This window comes from Anomaloglossus baeobatrachus, chromosome 5 (assembly GCF_048569485.1).
Source record: "Anomaloglossus baeobatrachus isolate aAnoBae1 chromosome 5, aAnoBae1.hap1, whole genome shotgun sequence".
Taxonomy (NCBI): Eukaryota; Metazoa; Chordata; class Amphibia; order Anura; family Aromobatidae; genus Anomaloglossus; species Anomaloglossus baeobatrachus.
The window spans coordinates 585,551,237-585,564,579 of NC_134357.1; the positions used below are offsets into that span (position 1 = coordinate 585,551,237).

The 13,343-nt window shown below is 49.5% G+C and overlaps 1 protein-coding gene across 1 annotated transcript in view; it reads right to left on the reverse strand.

Moving 5' to 3' along the window:
- LOC142313145 (uncharacterized) overlaps window positions 1-13,343 on the reverse strand; it is a 177,126-nt gene that overhangs the window by 98,070 nt on the left and 65,713 nt on the right. Inside the window, exons 14-16 of the mRNA XM_075352133.1 lie at window positions 7,065-7,204; window positions 6,642-6,972; window positions 5,738-5,856 (exon numbers count right to left, since the gene is read on the reverse strand). Coding sequence (XP_075208248.1) covers window positions 5,738-5,856; window positions 6,642-6,972; window positions 7,065-7,204 — 590 coding nt within the window. The remainder of the gene's footprint in view (window positions 1-5,737; window positions 5,857-6,641; window positions 6,973-7,064; window positions 7,205-13,343) is intronic.

Below are 13,343 nucleotides of genomic sequence, written 5' to 3' on the forward strand. Positions count from 1 at the left end.
AAGGTAAGTATCGGGTAACAAGCGCTTGGTTACCCGATGTTAACCGTGGTTACCAGTGTCCGCAGCTTCCAGACACCGGCTGCCTGCAAGCGCAGCATCGCTTCCACGTCGCTGCTGGCTGGGGGCTAGTCACTGGTCGCTGGTGAGAGCTGCCTGATTGACAGCTCACCAGCGACCATGTATCGACACAGCAGCGATCCTGACCAGGTCAGATCGCTGGTGGGATCGCTGCTGCGTCGCTAAAGTGTGACGGTACCCTAAAGTAACATAATTTTGGGGCTATTGAGATAAGGGATAGGGGGGCAACTTACTTATATTTCTCACTAGCTATAGTACCCGGAATTACCTGGGATAGTAACTAAATGTCTCTCCAACTCTCCCTGGATGGGATATATATATATATATATATTTATTTATTACACACAGACAGACAGACACACACACACACACACACACACACACACACACACACACACAGTGTGGAAAATACCTTGAAAATCAAAATTACTTACTGGTAATATTTTTTACCAGAACCCATGACAGCACCACCAGAGACAGAGGTCCACCCATCTTAGGACATGAAACCCAGTGAAATAAAAGGGCGTTACCTCTCCACTGCATCAGGTAGGTTACAGAGCAAGAGAGGAATACCAGGAAACAATATTAATATAAACCTCCACCAACACATAACAAACTAAGATGTAGCACCTCGACCCTACACAACCAAAATTAAGCAGAGGGTGAAGCAATGGTGCTGTCATGGGCGCTGGAAGCAAAACATTACCGGTAAGTAATTTTCATTTTTCTCTTCCACCATGACAGCACCACTAGAGAGATTTTGATTGATTCAAGCACCTTACAGAGGGAATCACCACTTGTAGAACCCTTCTACCAAACATTAAATCCACCATGGAATAAAAATCCAATCTATAGTGATTAAAAAAGATGGAAGGGGAAGACCAAGTTGCAGCCTTACAAAATTGGTCAATAGGTACCTCCGTCTTTTCGGCCCAAGAAGTCAACACCGCTCTGGTAGTGTGAGCGGTCATGCCTTTGGGAACCGGAATGTTCTGGGCTACATAGGCTACACTAATTACTTTCTTGACCCATCTTGCTAAAGTACCTTTAGAGGCTGCCAGGCCTTTCCTAGCCCTCTAAAAACAAACAATGCTCGACTTCTCCTCCACCCTGTAGTAGTCTCTAAAGGGGGCATTACATGCTAGCGATATCGGTACCGATATCGCTAGTGTGACGCCCTGGACCCCCAGGGGTCACAGTACAGTAACATCACATACACATCCCCCTCCCCTGGGTAGGTGACACCAGTCAATTAAATCCTTGTTGCCACCCTCCAGGCTTGATGTCCACACCAGGTGGGGAGGAGCCAGGTGGTTGACCCCGCCCACCGAGGAGTTCACAGGTGTGGAGGCGGGAAAAAGTTGAGTTGAGTTTGGAAGGAGAGTAGAGTGGAGGAGTGGAGTGGAGTAGTCAGTGAAAGGAGAGGAGGAAAAAACTGCGAGTGTCTGGGTCGGAGCCCAGGCATGTTCAGCAAGGTCGGCAGACGGTGGTGGCCGTCTGCAGGAGTTGGTGTAGGTCAGCGGAACCGTAGGACTGGGGTCGGGCGGTGGCCCGCCGGTACCGAACCGGGGAGCAGATTGAAGCCAAGCACCAAGGCAGGGTACTCAGACCCCGACTAGGCTAGGAGCCGCCGTAAAGGTCGAATTATCTGATTGCGGTCTGGACCTCAGCGGTTCATCCCCAACCAAGTCCCGTCAGAAGGCAACAGTCCATCTCGTCCGGATAAGCCAAGGGCCAGAGATCCAAGGGCCAGCGCCTGTGGGCAACCAGGCTCTCCCGACACGTACATACCGGGGAGCGGACTACCCGTGGGAAGCCATAGGAGTCACATACATTCACACAGGTGCAGGGAAAGACAGCCACCATCAACCCGGCCGGGGAGAGTGAGAACACCGCAGCCGGCTGTGGGCCCCATCCATCCAGCCATTTGGTTTACCAGAGACTCTGTCCTTCTGTGTCTGAGTGAGTACCACAGTGCCATCCGGCACCGCACCGCAACGTGTCACCAGCTCCCACGCTGCCTCCCCGCCTCGGCACCTGCACCTGCACCCATACCTCCCCTCCTTAACTCCCTACCGGGCCCCGGGACCAACAGCCCCTACCCATGGAGGGGTCAACACCTCAGCTGCTCTCCACCATCGCTCCCGGGATCCCCCATCACCAGCAGCGGTGGTGCATACCATCACCACGACCCGTGGGTGGAGTCACGACCGACATTCCCCAAATACCCACCAAAAACCTCCCCTTTTTCACTCGTGGGTGAGGAGCACAGTTCGAGCCCTGGGTCTGGACCCGTGCTCGAGCCACCGAGAAGCTGAAGCACCGGACCCAAGCGCCAGTGGCCTTCCCACCCCTCCGCCCGCGACAAGTTGGCGTCACGAACAGGATCCTACCAGTCTACTTACCAGTAGAAAGTGCGCCCCGCCGGCGGTGTCCGGACGAAAAATGTGAAAGTCCGCCATCTTGGGCGCGAAAGTTCCCGCTCGAGTCGTCTTTCCCGAGCAGGGAAGGCGCGAAAGTGAAGCCCCGCCCCCAGAGAAAGGAGGTGCTGGAAAGAACCAAGGGGGGGCGGGTGAAGGCCTGCCTGATGTAACCGAGGGGGAAAAAGGGCAGGGACGCCAGGACTCTGCCATTCATCTGGTTCCTGGATAAGCACGCTCCAACATGTCCGCCCCGCCTGAAAGACTCGAGCTCGGAACAGAGGCGTGGTTGAAGACCCAGATGATGCTACTGTGCTGCCGCAACCGGGCCCAAGTGCGACTCCTGCTAAACCAATGGACCGCTGAAGTGGAGGAGCTGGCCGCGGGCGCATGGAGTGGAGATCATTTTAAAGGAACTGGTAGGTGACCTACCCCTCTATGTCCCCGAGGGACCGGCCGCTGCGGCTGAAGGACTCGGTCTACCACCGGCCCCTCAATGGCCTCTCCCATCGCCCGTGTTGGCTGCCCCTGCCACCCCGCTCAGCCCGCTACCCTCAGCGTTAGTAGCGGAGTCCGATTAATTTTTAGGGAAGGGTGCGGGACTGCTCTCTGACAAGACTTTAAAAACCTCCTGACCAAACTATGCCCTGCTAAATCATAGTTGAATAGGGCTCTCAAGGCTGAAACCTGAAACTTTCTGTAAAAACTCAAGGATGGCACCCAAAGGAACTTTCCCCACAAGTTGCTCTTTCCAGGAGGAGAGGAACTTCCTCCAGATCCCACCATAGATCTTAGTGGTAACTGCCTTCCTGCTCTGCAAAAAAGTAGAGAACAGATTTACGGAAAATCCACGGCTCACTAACAGGCCTCTCTCAAATTCCAGGCTGTCAAATGTAGGCCTGGAACCTAAGGGTGAAACGCCGGGCCCTGAGAGAGAAAGTTCAGGATCTCCGGAAGAATCCATGGTTCTGAAAGAGACATTTTTCTTAGCCAGAAAAACCAAGGCCTCCTGGTCCAGAAGGGGATGATCAAAATTACCCTTGCTTGATCCTCCCAGATTTTCCTGAGAACCACTGGAATCAGGACGAGCGGGGGAAAGACATAAAGCAAACCCGAGACCCAATGAATCTGGAAGGCTTTTACTGCCCAAGGATCCTCACGGGGATTCAGGGAACAGAACCTGTCTACTTTTTTGTTGGCTCATCTGGCAAATAGGTCTACCACCGGGGACCCCCAAAGGTCTACTATCTGATTGAAGATTCCCAGGTTCAGGGACCACACCCCCTGTCGCAACAGATTGCGGCTCAAAAAATCTGCAGTTACATTTGCAGGCCTATTATGTGCAGACCTGAAAGCGAAATAGAATGACTCTGCTAAGGATAAAAAATCCTGAGCTGCGTTTATTAGGGTGAGAGACCGAGTGCCCACCTGGTGGTTCAGATAAGACACTGACACCCTGTTGTCTGACATAAAATCAGACATGGTGGCCCTGTATGAGAGAAAGAAATGTCTTTAAGGCTCTTCCCACAATCAATAATTCCCTTAGATTGGCAGAAACCTGACTCTCCTGGAAACTCCACTTCCACTGGGCTACTGTCCTTTTAGATGGGCCCCCCCAGCCATATGCACTTGAGTCTGTAGTAATGATGTCTGAGACCTGAACTACTCAAGGGACCACTGCTGACAGGTTCTCGGTATTTAACCACCACTGCAGAGGGTCTAAGACCCTTTCTTCAGAGAACCCCCCTAACCTTTTTTTTTTAAGCTCTTAGCACCTCCTACTGCAGGGGACGAGAGGGGATCTGTGCCCATAACGCTATGGGGGTGCAGGATATCAGGGATCCCAGTAAACACATGACTCTCCTGAGGGTCGTAATTGGCTCTTTTATCCTGGAGGACACCAAGGTCTGGATGTTGAGGATCTTTTCTGTATGCAAGTGGCATAACTGAGACCAGGAAGCCAGAATCAGTCCTAAAAAGGACTGTACTTTTAATAGTTGTAGCCTTGATTTTTTAGGTTTAATAGCCACCCCAGGTGTGCCAGGATCTTGGTTACTATCTGGATCTGGGCACTGCAATGTTCTTCTGAGTGTCCTACTATCGAAAAATCATCCACGTAAGGCATAATAGACTCTGCCACCACTTTGGTGAATACTCTTGGGGCAATGGCTAAACCAAAGGGTAGAGCCCTGAATTGAAAATGACCTAACCCTTCTTGCGAAGGGAGGGCTACTCTCAGGAACTTCTGATGAGATGGAAGAATAGGGACATGGTAACACACGTCCTTGAGGTCTAACACCCCCATGTAGAAATTTGGGAAAAGCATCTTTATTGCTGATGTTATTGACTCCATCTTGAAAAGATGGTGCACTAGGTGTTTGTTTAGTCCCCGCAGATTGATTATTGTTCTGTAGGAACCGTCTGGTTATGGAACAAGGAAGAGGCGGGAGTAGAATCCCCTGCCCCACTCTTCCTTAAGGACTTCCACCAGGACTCCTTTGTGGAGATCTAATATCTCCTGCTGCAGAGCGAGTCGTCTCTCCTCAGACTTGCTGAGCGACGCTATTATTAATGACCCCTTGGGGGGTCGAATTAAATTCTAACCTGAGCACGTGCCTTATTACTCCCTTAAGCCAGTCGCTGGAAGTTATCTTTTCCAAGGCATGAAAAAAGTAGGAGAGCCATAGAACAAAGAGAGACAGGGCAGCACTCACCGGTAAACTAGGACTATTTTATTTTTTAATGCTGACAGGTGAGACGGACATGAGGGAATGCAGGGAGGGGAGCACGAGGACGACGGTACCGTTTCGCACCACTAGGGACCCGTGAAAGCACCCCTAGTGGTGCGAAACGGTACCGTCGTCCTCGTGCTCCCCTCCCTGCATTCCCTCATGTCCGTCTCACCTGTCAGCATTAAAAAATAAAATAGTCCTAGTTTACCGGTGAGTGCTGCCCTGTCTCTCTTTGTTCTATGGATATATTTGTTTAAACTGGGCAATAGCACCTCGGTAATGGACTTTGTTGGATCCATCAAGATGAGAAAAAATGTTTTTCTGTGACATCTGAAAATCTAATGGATATTATCAAGGCAACTCCACACTGAACTGTGTTTGGGACAGACATACCACACTACCTCCAGTATAGGTAAGCAGTGCGGTGCACAATCTTTTCTTATTTTTCAAAAAGTAGGAGAGCCTTTGTCCCACCTGGGTCATGATGTCACTAGGTTGATTTCTCACTTTCCGTGGAAAAACTGCCAAACATAAAGCCTGGGTGCCTCTTCCTACAATCTTTCCAGGAATCCTGCCCTCTGAGGGGCTTCCTCCTGGGGTATTTTCATTTCCGAAAGGAATGACACCTAAATTGAGTTGAGGAGAAACTGGGAAAATCTTTTTTTACTATCCCCAGCCTTCTCCAAAATCTCATCCAAGGCTTTCCCAAATAAGAAGTCTCTTCTGCAGGGGATGGAACAAAGTTGATATTGAGACTGGTCATCTCCCAGCCACCTTTTAAGCCTCTCCTGGTGGAATTAGATAGTGCCGCCGACTTTGCTGACGGTCTGATGGAGTTGGCTAAAGCAATCGCCAGGAAGTGCACCGCTCTTTGAGCCAGAGGTAGGGAGGAGAAAATATTATCCCTCAGAATGTCATTTTTTTAATTGAGTCTCTACCTGCTGCAGCCACACCATGAGGGATCTGGTCACGTAGGTACCAGCAATAGCTGGTCTCAGGGCCCCGGCCAACACCTCCCAGGAGCCCTGCAGTTAGCCGTCCGCATTTCTATCAAGATGATCTTTTAGGCACCCCAGATCTTCAAATGGGAGGGAAGACTTCTTTGCTGCTTTGGCTACCGCTACATCAATTTTAGGGCTTCTGTCCCAACAGGCGGCTTCTGATTCTTCAAAGGGGTAGTTCTTCTTGAAGGAAGAGGACAGTGTGGCACTCTTGTCCGGCTTCTTCCACTACGCCAATAGCTGTTTGACCTTATCATTAATTGGGAAGGAGCATCTCTTCCTCTGTTTCAGACCTCCAAACACAAGGTCCTCCAGGGATTCAGGCCCCTTAATGTCCACCAGCCCCATCGTGAACCTAACCGCCTTAACTAACCGGCTAACTTTCGAGTTTGGGAAGCAAGGTCTCCCACCTTGGCCCTCGTCTGTAGAAGATGACGAGGAAGGTGAAGAGACAGTAGAACCCGAGTCTTCCTCTGACTCCGATGATTTCTCTGGGTCTCGGTCCTGGGGTACAGCCCTCTTTAACCTCTTAGGTTCTGGTTGAGATAGAGCTTTAAAGGACTCCTTTACCTCAGCCTTGATTATAGCTCTGAGACTAGAGGTAAAGTCTGGGGTCTCCTCTCTAATAGTTTCCAGAATGCAATTCCTGCATAATTCTTTCTTTGTCTCAGGTGGTAACGGGGATTTACACAGAATGCATTTTCTATTTTTAGTTTTGGTCGACCTATTCCGGAGTACTTCCTACGGGACATGGGACAACAAAAAATAAGGGGGAACCCCAGTTAGGGGGATGAAGTGGACTACTTACCACTCCAAAGGAAAAAGGGAGGTACCGGATCGGGAGGCTGCACCAGGTCACCGGAATCCACCATCCGCAAATTTTTCGACGTCTGGCTTGCAAAGCTGCTGGAGAGGCTGCCACTCGGCTGTTGTCTATAGTGCATTTGCTTCTGCTGCGGCTGGTCCTCCAATGCTGGAGGAAGGCATAAGCACCTCTTAACTCAGCCGCAGATCCTTTTATCCTTATGGCCTCCTCTGGATGTTTCTGCACAGGCGCCGCCATGTTGCCCCACACATGTGAAGATGCACAAACCGATTACCTGTGCATGACGTTATACGGCCACGACCACTGACACCAGCACAAACTCCCTGAACTTCCTCCGACATGATCGAACCGCCAGCCTCCTGAGGGCTGCATGGCAGGTACTCAGTCCCGGACAGCATCTTGAGAGAACTCTCCTGCGCCCCTGGATCTTCGTCCAGCGACTTTGAACCACAGGCTGCACCTGTAGGTTGCCCAGCGTTTGTGTAGACCAAGACAGCGCCTGGGAAGAGGATTCTCTTGGACCCTACCATGTCCGCGCTCACTACTGCAGGGGACCACGGCCCTGGGGGATGCTTCCAAGGTTTAGCTCCGACACCATAGCAGGTAAGCTGTTTTACCAGTGCCGGTTCAACCCCTGGATACCGCCATCTTCACCACAGCTTAGACAGATGGACTCTGGGTCTCCCATCTTGGGACAGAAAACCAAAATGATTCGGTGGAGAGGTACTGCCCTTTTATTTCAGTGGGTTTCCAGTCTTACGATGGATGGACCTGTCTCTTTAGTGGTGTTGTCATGGGCAAAAGTGGCCCTCGCTGTGTGTGTTGGATCAATATCATGCTGCCAGACCCAGTCATGACCCATTTTCAATGTTCGTACTGAGGGAAGGAGGTTGTTAGACAATATCTTGTGATACATGACCCCATCAATCCTGCATTCAATACGGTGCAGTTGTCGTGTCCTCTTTGCAGAAAAGCACCCCCTAAGTATGATGTTTCCGGCCCCATGCTTCATGGTTGTATGTCCTCTCCTCCTCTCCTCTGTATAGAGTAGGTCTCGCCCATGATGTAAATAGTCATTTTTTAAGCGCATATTGTGAAAATAAAACTTGGAAATCTTAAACCTGCTGGGAAAATCCTTCACTCCGGAGCGCTGGACACAATCCCGTTTTACTTCATGCTTCATGGTTGGGACAATGTTCTTGGGGTTGTACTCATCCTTCTTCCTCCAAACACGACGAGTGGAGTTGATACCAAAAAGTGCTATTTTGGTCTCATCTGGCCACATGACCTTCTCAGATGCCCCCTCTGTTATTGGTGAACTTCAAACAGGCCTGGACATGAGTTGGTGTGAGCAGGGGGATTTTAATCCATGACGGTGTAGTGTGTTACTAATGGTAATCTTTGAGACTATGGTTCCTGCTCTTGTTAGGTCATTGACTAGGACTTCCAGTGTAGTACTAAGCTGATTCCTGATCTTTTTCAGAATCATCCTAACTCCTTGAGGCAAGATCTTGCATGGAGCCCCAGGCCAAGCATGACAGTCATGTTGTGTTTCTTTTATTCTCTAATAATTGCATCAACAGTTGTTGCCTTCTCACCAAGCTGCTTGCCTATTGTCCCAGTCTTGTGCAGGTCTACAATTTTGATCCTGGTGTTCTTAGATAGCTCTTTGGTCTTGGTCATGGTGGAGAAGTTGGAGTGTGATTGAGTGTGTGGACAGGTGTCTTATATACAGGTAACGAGGTCACACAGGTGCAATTAATGCAGGTAATGAGTGCAGAGTAGGAGAAAAAAATAACAGGTCTGTGAGAGCAGAATTCTTGTTGGTTGGTCGGTGATCAAATATTTATTTCATGAAATAAAATGTCTAACTAATTATTGAAAAATCGTACAAGGGGATTTTCTGGATTTATTTTTTGGAGGGGGGGGGGGGGGATTCTGTCACAGTTGAAGTTACCTATGATAAAAATGACAGAACCCTCCATTCTTTGTAGGTGGGAAATGTTCGTTCTCCAAAATCTGCTCCAAAAAAAAGCAATTAAAATGTTGTTTGTATTCTAAAATGATATGAACAAAAAATCAACAACTTAAAAAAACAGGTCCTGAAGCAGGAAAATAACAAAAAAAAAAAAAAAAGCTACGGGTCTCAGGAAAAGGAGACACGACTAATTTATTTCACAAAGTTTTAATTCTTTCTAACCACAAATTAATAGAAAAATATAAAAAGCGTTGTAACATAGCTATCATGGTAATCGTAGTGATGTTATGAAGCGAGGACAATTTTACTCAACGGTAAACACCCCCCAAATATACATGTCAAAGGCCAAACTGCGTTTTTGTTTTGTTTTTTTCAAAAATGTCCCTGAATTTGGTTCATCTTTAGCACATTACACAGTAAAGTGAATGGTGTCATTTAGAAATACTACTCAAATGACTATAGACACAGACAAATAATAAAATGCACAAATGAAGAATTGCCCGATGCGAAGGGACAAACATTCTTAATAATGGGTGAGACACGAAGCATCAGAGAAAGTCGATTTATCAGATGTAAAATTGGAAACGCAGTCAACCTCGGACTGGCCCACAGGAGGAGCGGAGAATTCCCGGGTGGGCCCCTCTGCAGGAATGGACCCCGACCCCTATATATGAGCAGTAGTTGCCACAATACACTTGATTCACTATAAAGGATCTGATCATCATTTACCGAACTGTCCAGTGTATTCTTATATAGAAGCAGCGGGAAATATGTGACTGAGGAGAAGGTGACATCTGCCCGGAGCTGAGCAGCCCCCCAGAGTCACTGTTACAGGAGGGGCTCTGCCATCCGAGGCCAACACTGACCGCGAGTGTGAGGAAAGCCTATAGAGAGCGTGACGGTGATAATAGTGTGTACAGCGCCGCGGAGTATGGAGGCGATATATAATAACCTGCACCTACCTCCACCTGCAGAGCCGCACACTAGATATATAATACCCTGCACCTACCTCCACCTGCAGAGCCGCACACTAGATATATAATACCCTGCACCTACCTCCACCTGCAGAGCCACACACTAGATATATAATACCCTGCACCTACCTCCACCTGCAAAGCCGCACACTAGATATATAATACCCTGCACCTACCTCCACCTGCAGAGCCGCACACTAGATATATAATACCCTGCACCTACCTCCACCTGCACAGCCACACACTAGATATATAATACCCTGCACCTACCTCCACCTGCAGAGCCGCACACTAGATATATAATACCCTGCACCTACCTCCACCTGCAGAGCCGCACACAGATATATAATAACCTGCACCTACCTCCACCTGCAGAGCCGCACACTAGATATATAATACCCTGCACCTACCTCCACCTGCAGAGCCGCACACAGATATATAATACCCTGCACCTACCTCCACCTGCAGAGCCGCACACTAGATATATAATACCCTGCACCTACCTCCACCTGCAGAGCCGCACACTAGATAAATAATACCCTGCACCTACCTCCTCCTGCAGAGCCACACACTAGATATATAATACCCTGCACCTACCTCCTCCTGCAGAGCCGCACACTAGATATATAATACCCTGCACCTACCTCCACCTGCAGAGCCGCACACCAGATATATAATACCCTGCACCTACCTCCACCTGCAGAGCCGCACACTAGATATATAATAACCTGCACCTACCTCCACCTGCAGAGCCGCACACAGATATATAATACCCTGCACCTACCTCCACCTGCAGAGCCGCACACTAGATATATAATACCCTGCACCTACCTCCACCTGCAGAGCCGCACACTAGATATATAATACCCTGCACCTACCTCCACCTGCAGAGCCGCACACAGATATATAATACCCTGCACCTACCTCCACCTGCAGAGCCGCACACTAGATATATAATACCCTGCACCTACCTCCACCTGCAGAGCCGCACACTAGATATATAATACCCTGCACCTACCTCCACCTGCAGAGCCGCACACTAGATATATAATACCCTGCACCTACCTCCACCTGCAGAGCCGCACACTAGATATATAATACCCTGCACCTACCTCCACCTGCAGAGCCGCACACTAGATATATAATACCCTGCACCTACCTCCACCTGCAGAGCCGCACACTAGATATATAATACCCTGCACCTACCTCCACCTGCAGAGCCGCACACAGATATATAATACCCTGCACCTACCTCCACCTGCAGAGCCGCACACTAGATATATAATAACCTGCACCTACCTCCACCTGCAGAGCCGCACACTAGATATATAATACCCTGCACCTACCTCCACCTGCAGAGCCGCACACTAGATATATAATACCCTGCACCTACCTCCACCTGCAGAGCCGCACACTAGATATATAATACCCTGCACCTACCTCCACCTGCAGAGCCGCACACTAGATATATAATACCCTGCACCTACCTCCACCTGCAGAGCCGCACACTAGATATATAATAACCTGCACCTACCTCCACCTGCAGAGCCGCACACTAGATATATAATACCCTGCACCTACCTCCACCTGCAGAGCCGCACACTAGATATATAATACCCTGCACCTACCTCCACCTGCAGAGCCGCACACTAGATATATAATACCCTGCACCTACCTCCTCCTGCAGAGCCGCACACTAGATATATAATACCCTGCACCTACCTCCACCTGCAGAGCCGCACACTAGATATATAATACCCTGCACCTACCTCCACCTGCAGAGCCACACACTAGATATATAATACCCTGCACCTACCTCCACCTGCAGAGCCGCACACAGATATATAATACCCTGCACCTACCTCCACCTGCAGAGCCGCACACAGATATATAATACCCTGCACCTACCTCCACCTGCAGAGCCGCACACTAGATATATAATACCCTGCACCTACCTCCACCTGCAGAGCCGCACACTAGATATATAATACCCTGCACCTACCTCCACCTGTAGAGCCGCACACTAGATATATAATAACCTGCAACTACCTCCACCTGCAGAGCCGCACACTAGATATATAATACCCTGCACCTACCTCCACCTGCAGAGCCGCACACAGATATATAATAACCTGCACCTACCTCCACCTGCAGAGCCGCACACTAGATATATAATACCCTGCACCTACCTCCACCTGCAGAGCCGCACACTAGATATATAATACCCTGCACCTACCTCCACCTGCAGAGCCGCACACTAGATATATAATACCCTGCACCTACCTCCACCTGCAGAGCCGCACACTAGATATATAATACCCTGCACCTACCTCCACCTGCAGAGCCGCACACTAGATATATAATACCCTGCACCTACCTCCACCTGCAGAGCCGCACACTAGATATATAATACCCTGCACCTACCTCCACCTGCAGAGCCGCACACTAGATATATAATACCCTGCACCTACCTCCACCTGCAGAGCCGCACACTAGATATATAATAACCTGCACCTACCTCCACCTGCAGAGCCGCACACTAGATATATAATACCCTGCACCTACCTCCACCTGCAGAGCCGCACACTAGATATATAATAACCCGCACCTACCTCCACCTGCAGAGCCGCACACTAGATATATAATACCCTGCACCTACCTCCACCTGCAGAGCCGCACACTAGATATATAATACCCTGCACCTACCTCCACCTGCAGAGCCGCACACAGATATATAATACCCTGCACCTACCTCCACCTGCAGAGCCGCACACTAGATATATAATACCCTGCACCTACCTCCACCTGCAGAGCCGCACACAAATATATAATACCCTGCACCTACCTCCACCTGCAGAGCCGCACACTAGATATATAATACCCTGCACCTACCTCCACCTGCAGAGCCGCACACAAGATATATAATACCCTGCACCTACCTCCACCTGCAGAGCCGCACACTAGATATATCATAACCTGCACCTACCTCCACCTGCAGAGCCGCATACTAGATATATAATACCCTGCACCTACCTCCACCTGCAGAGCCGCACACTAGATATATAATACCCTGCACCTACCTCCACCTGCAGAGCCGCACACTAGATATATAATACCCTGCACCTACCTCCACCTGCAGAGCCGCACACTAGATATATAATACCCTGCACCTACCTCCACCTGCAGAGCCGCACACTAGATATATAATACCCTGCACCTACCTCCACCTGCAGAGCCGCACACTAGATATATAATAACCTGCACCTACCTCCACCTGCAGAGCCGCACACTAGATATATAATACCCTGCACCTACCTCCACCTGCAGAGCCGCA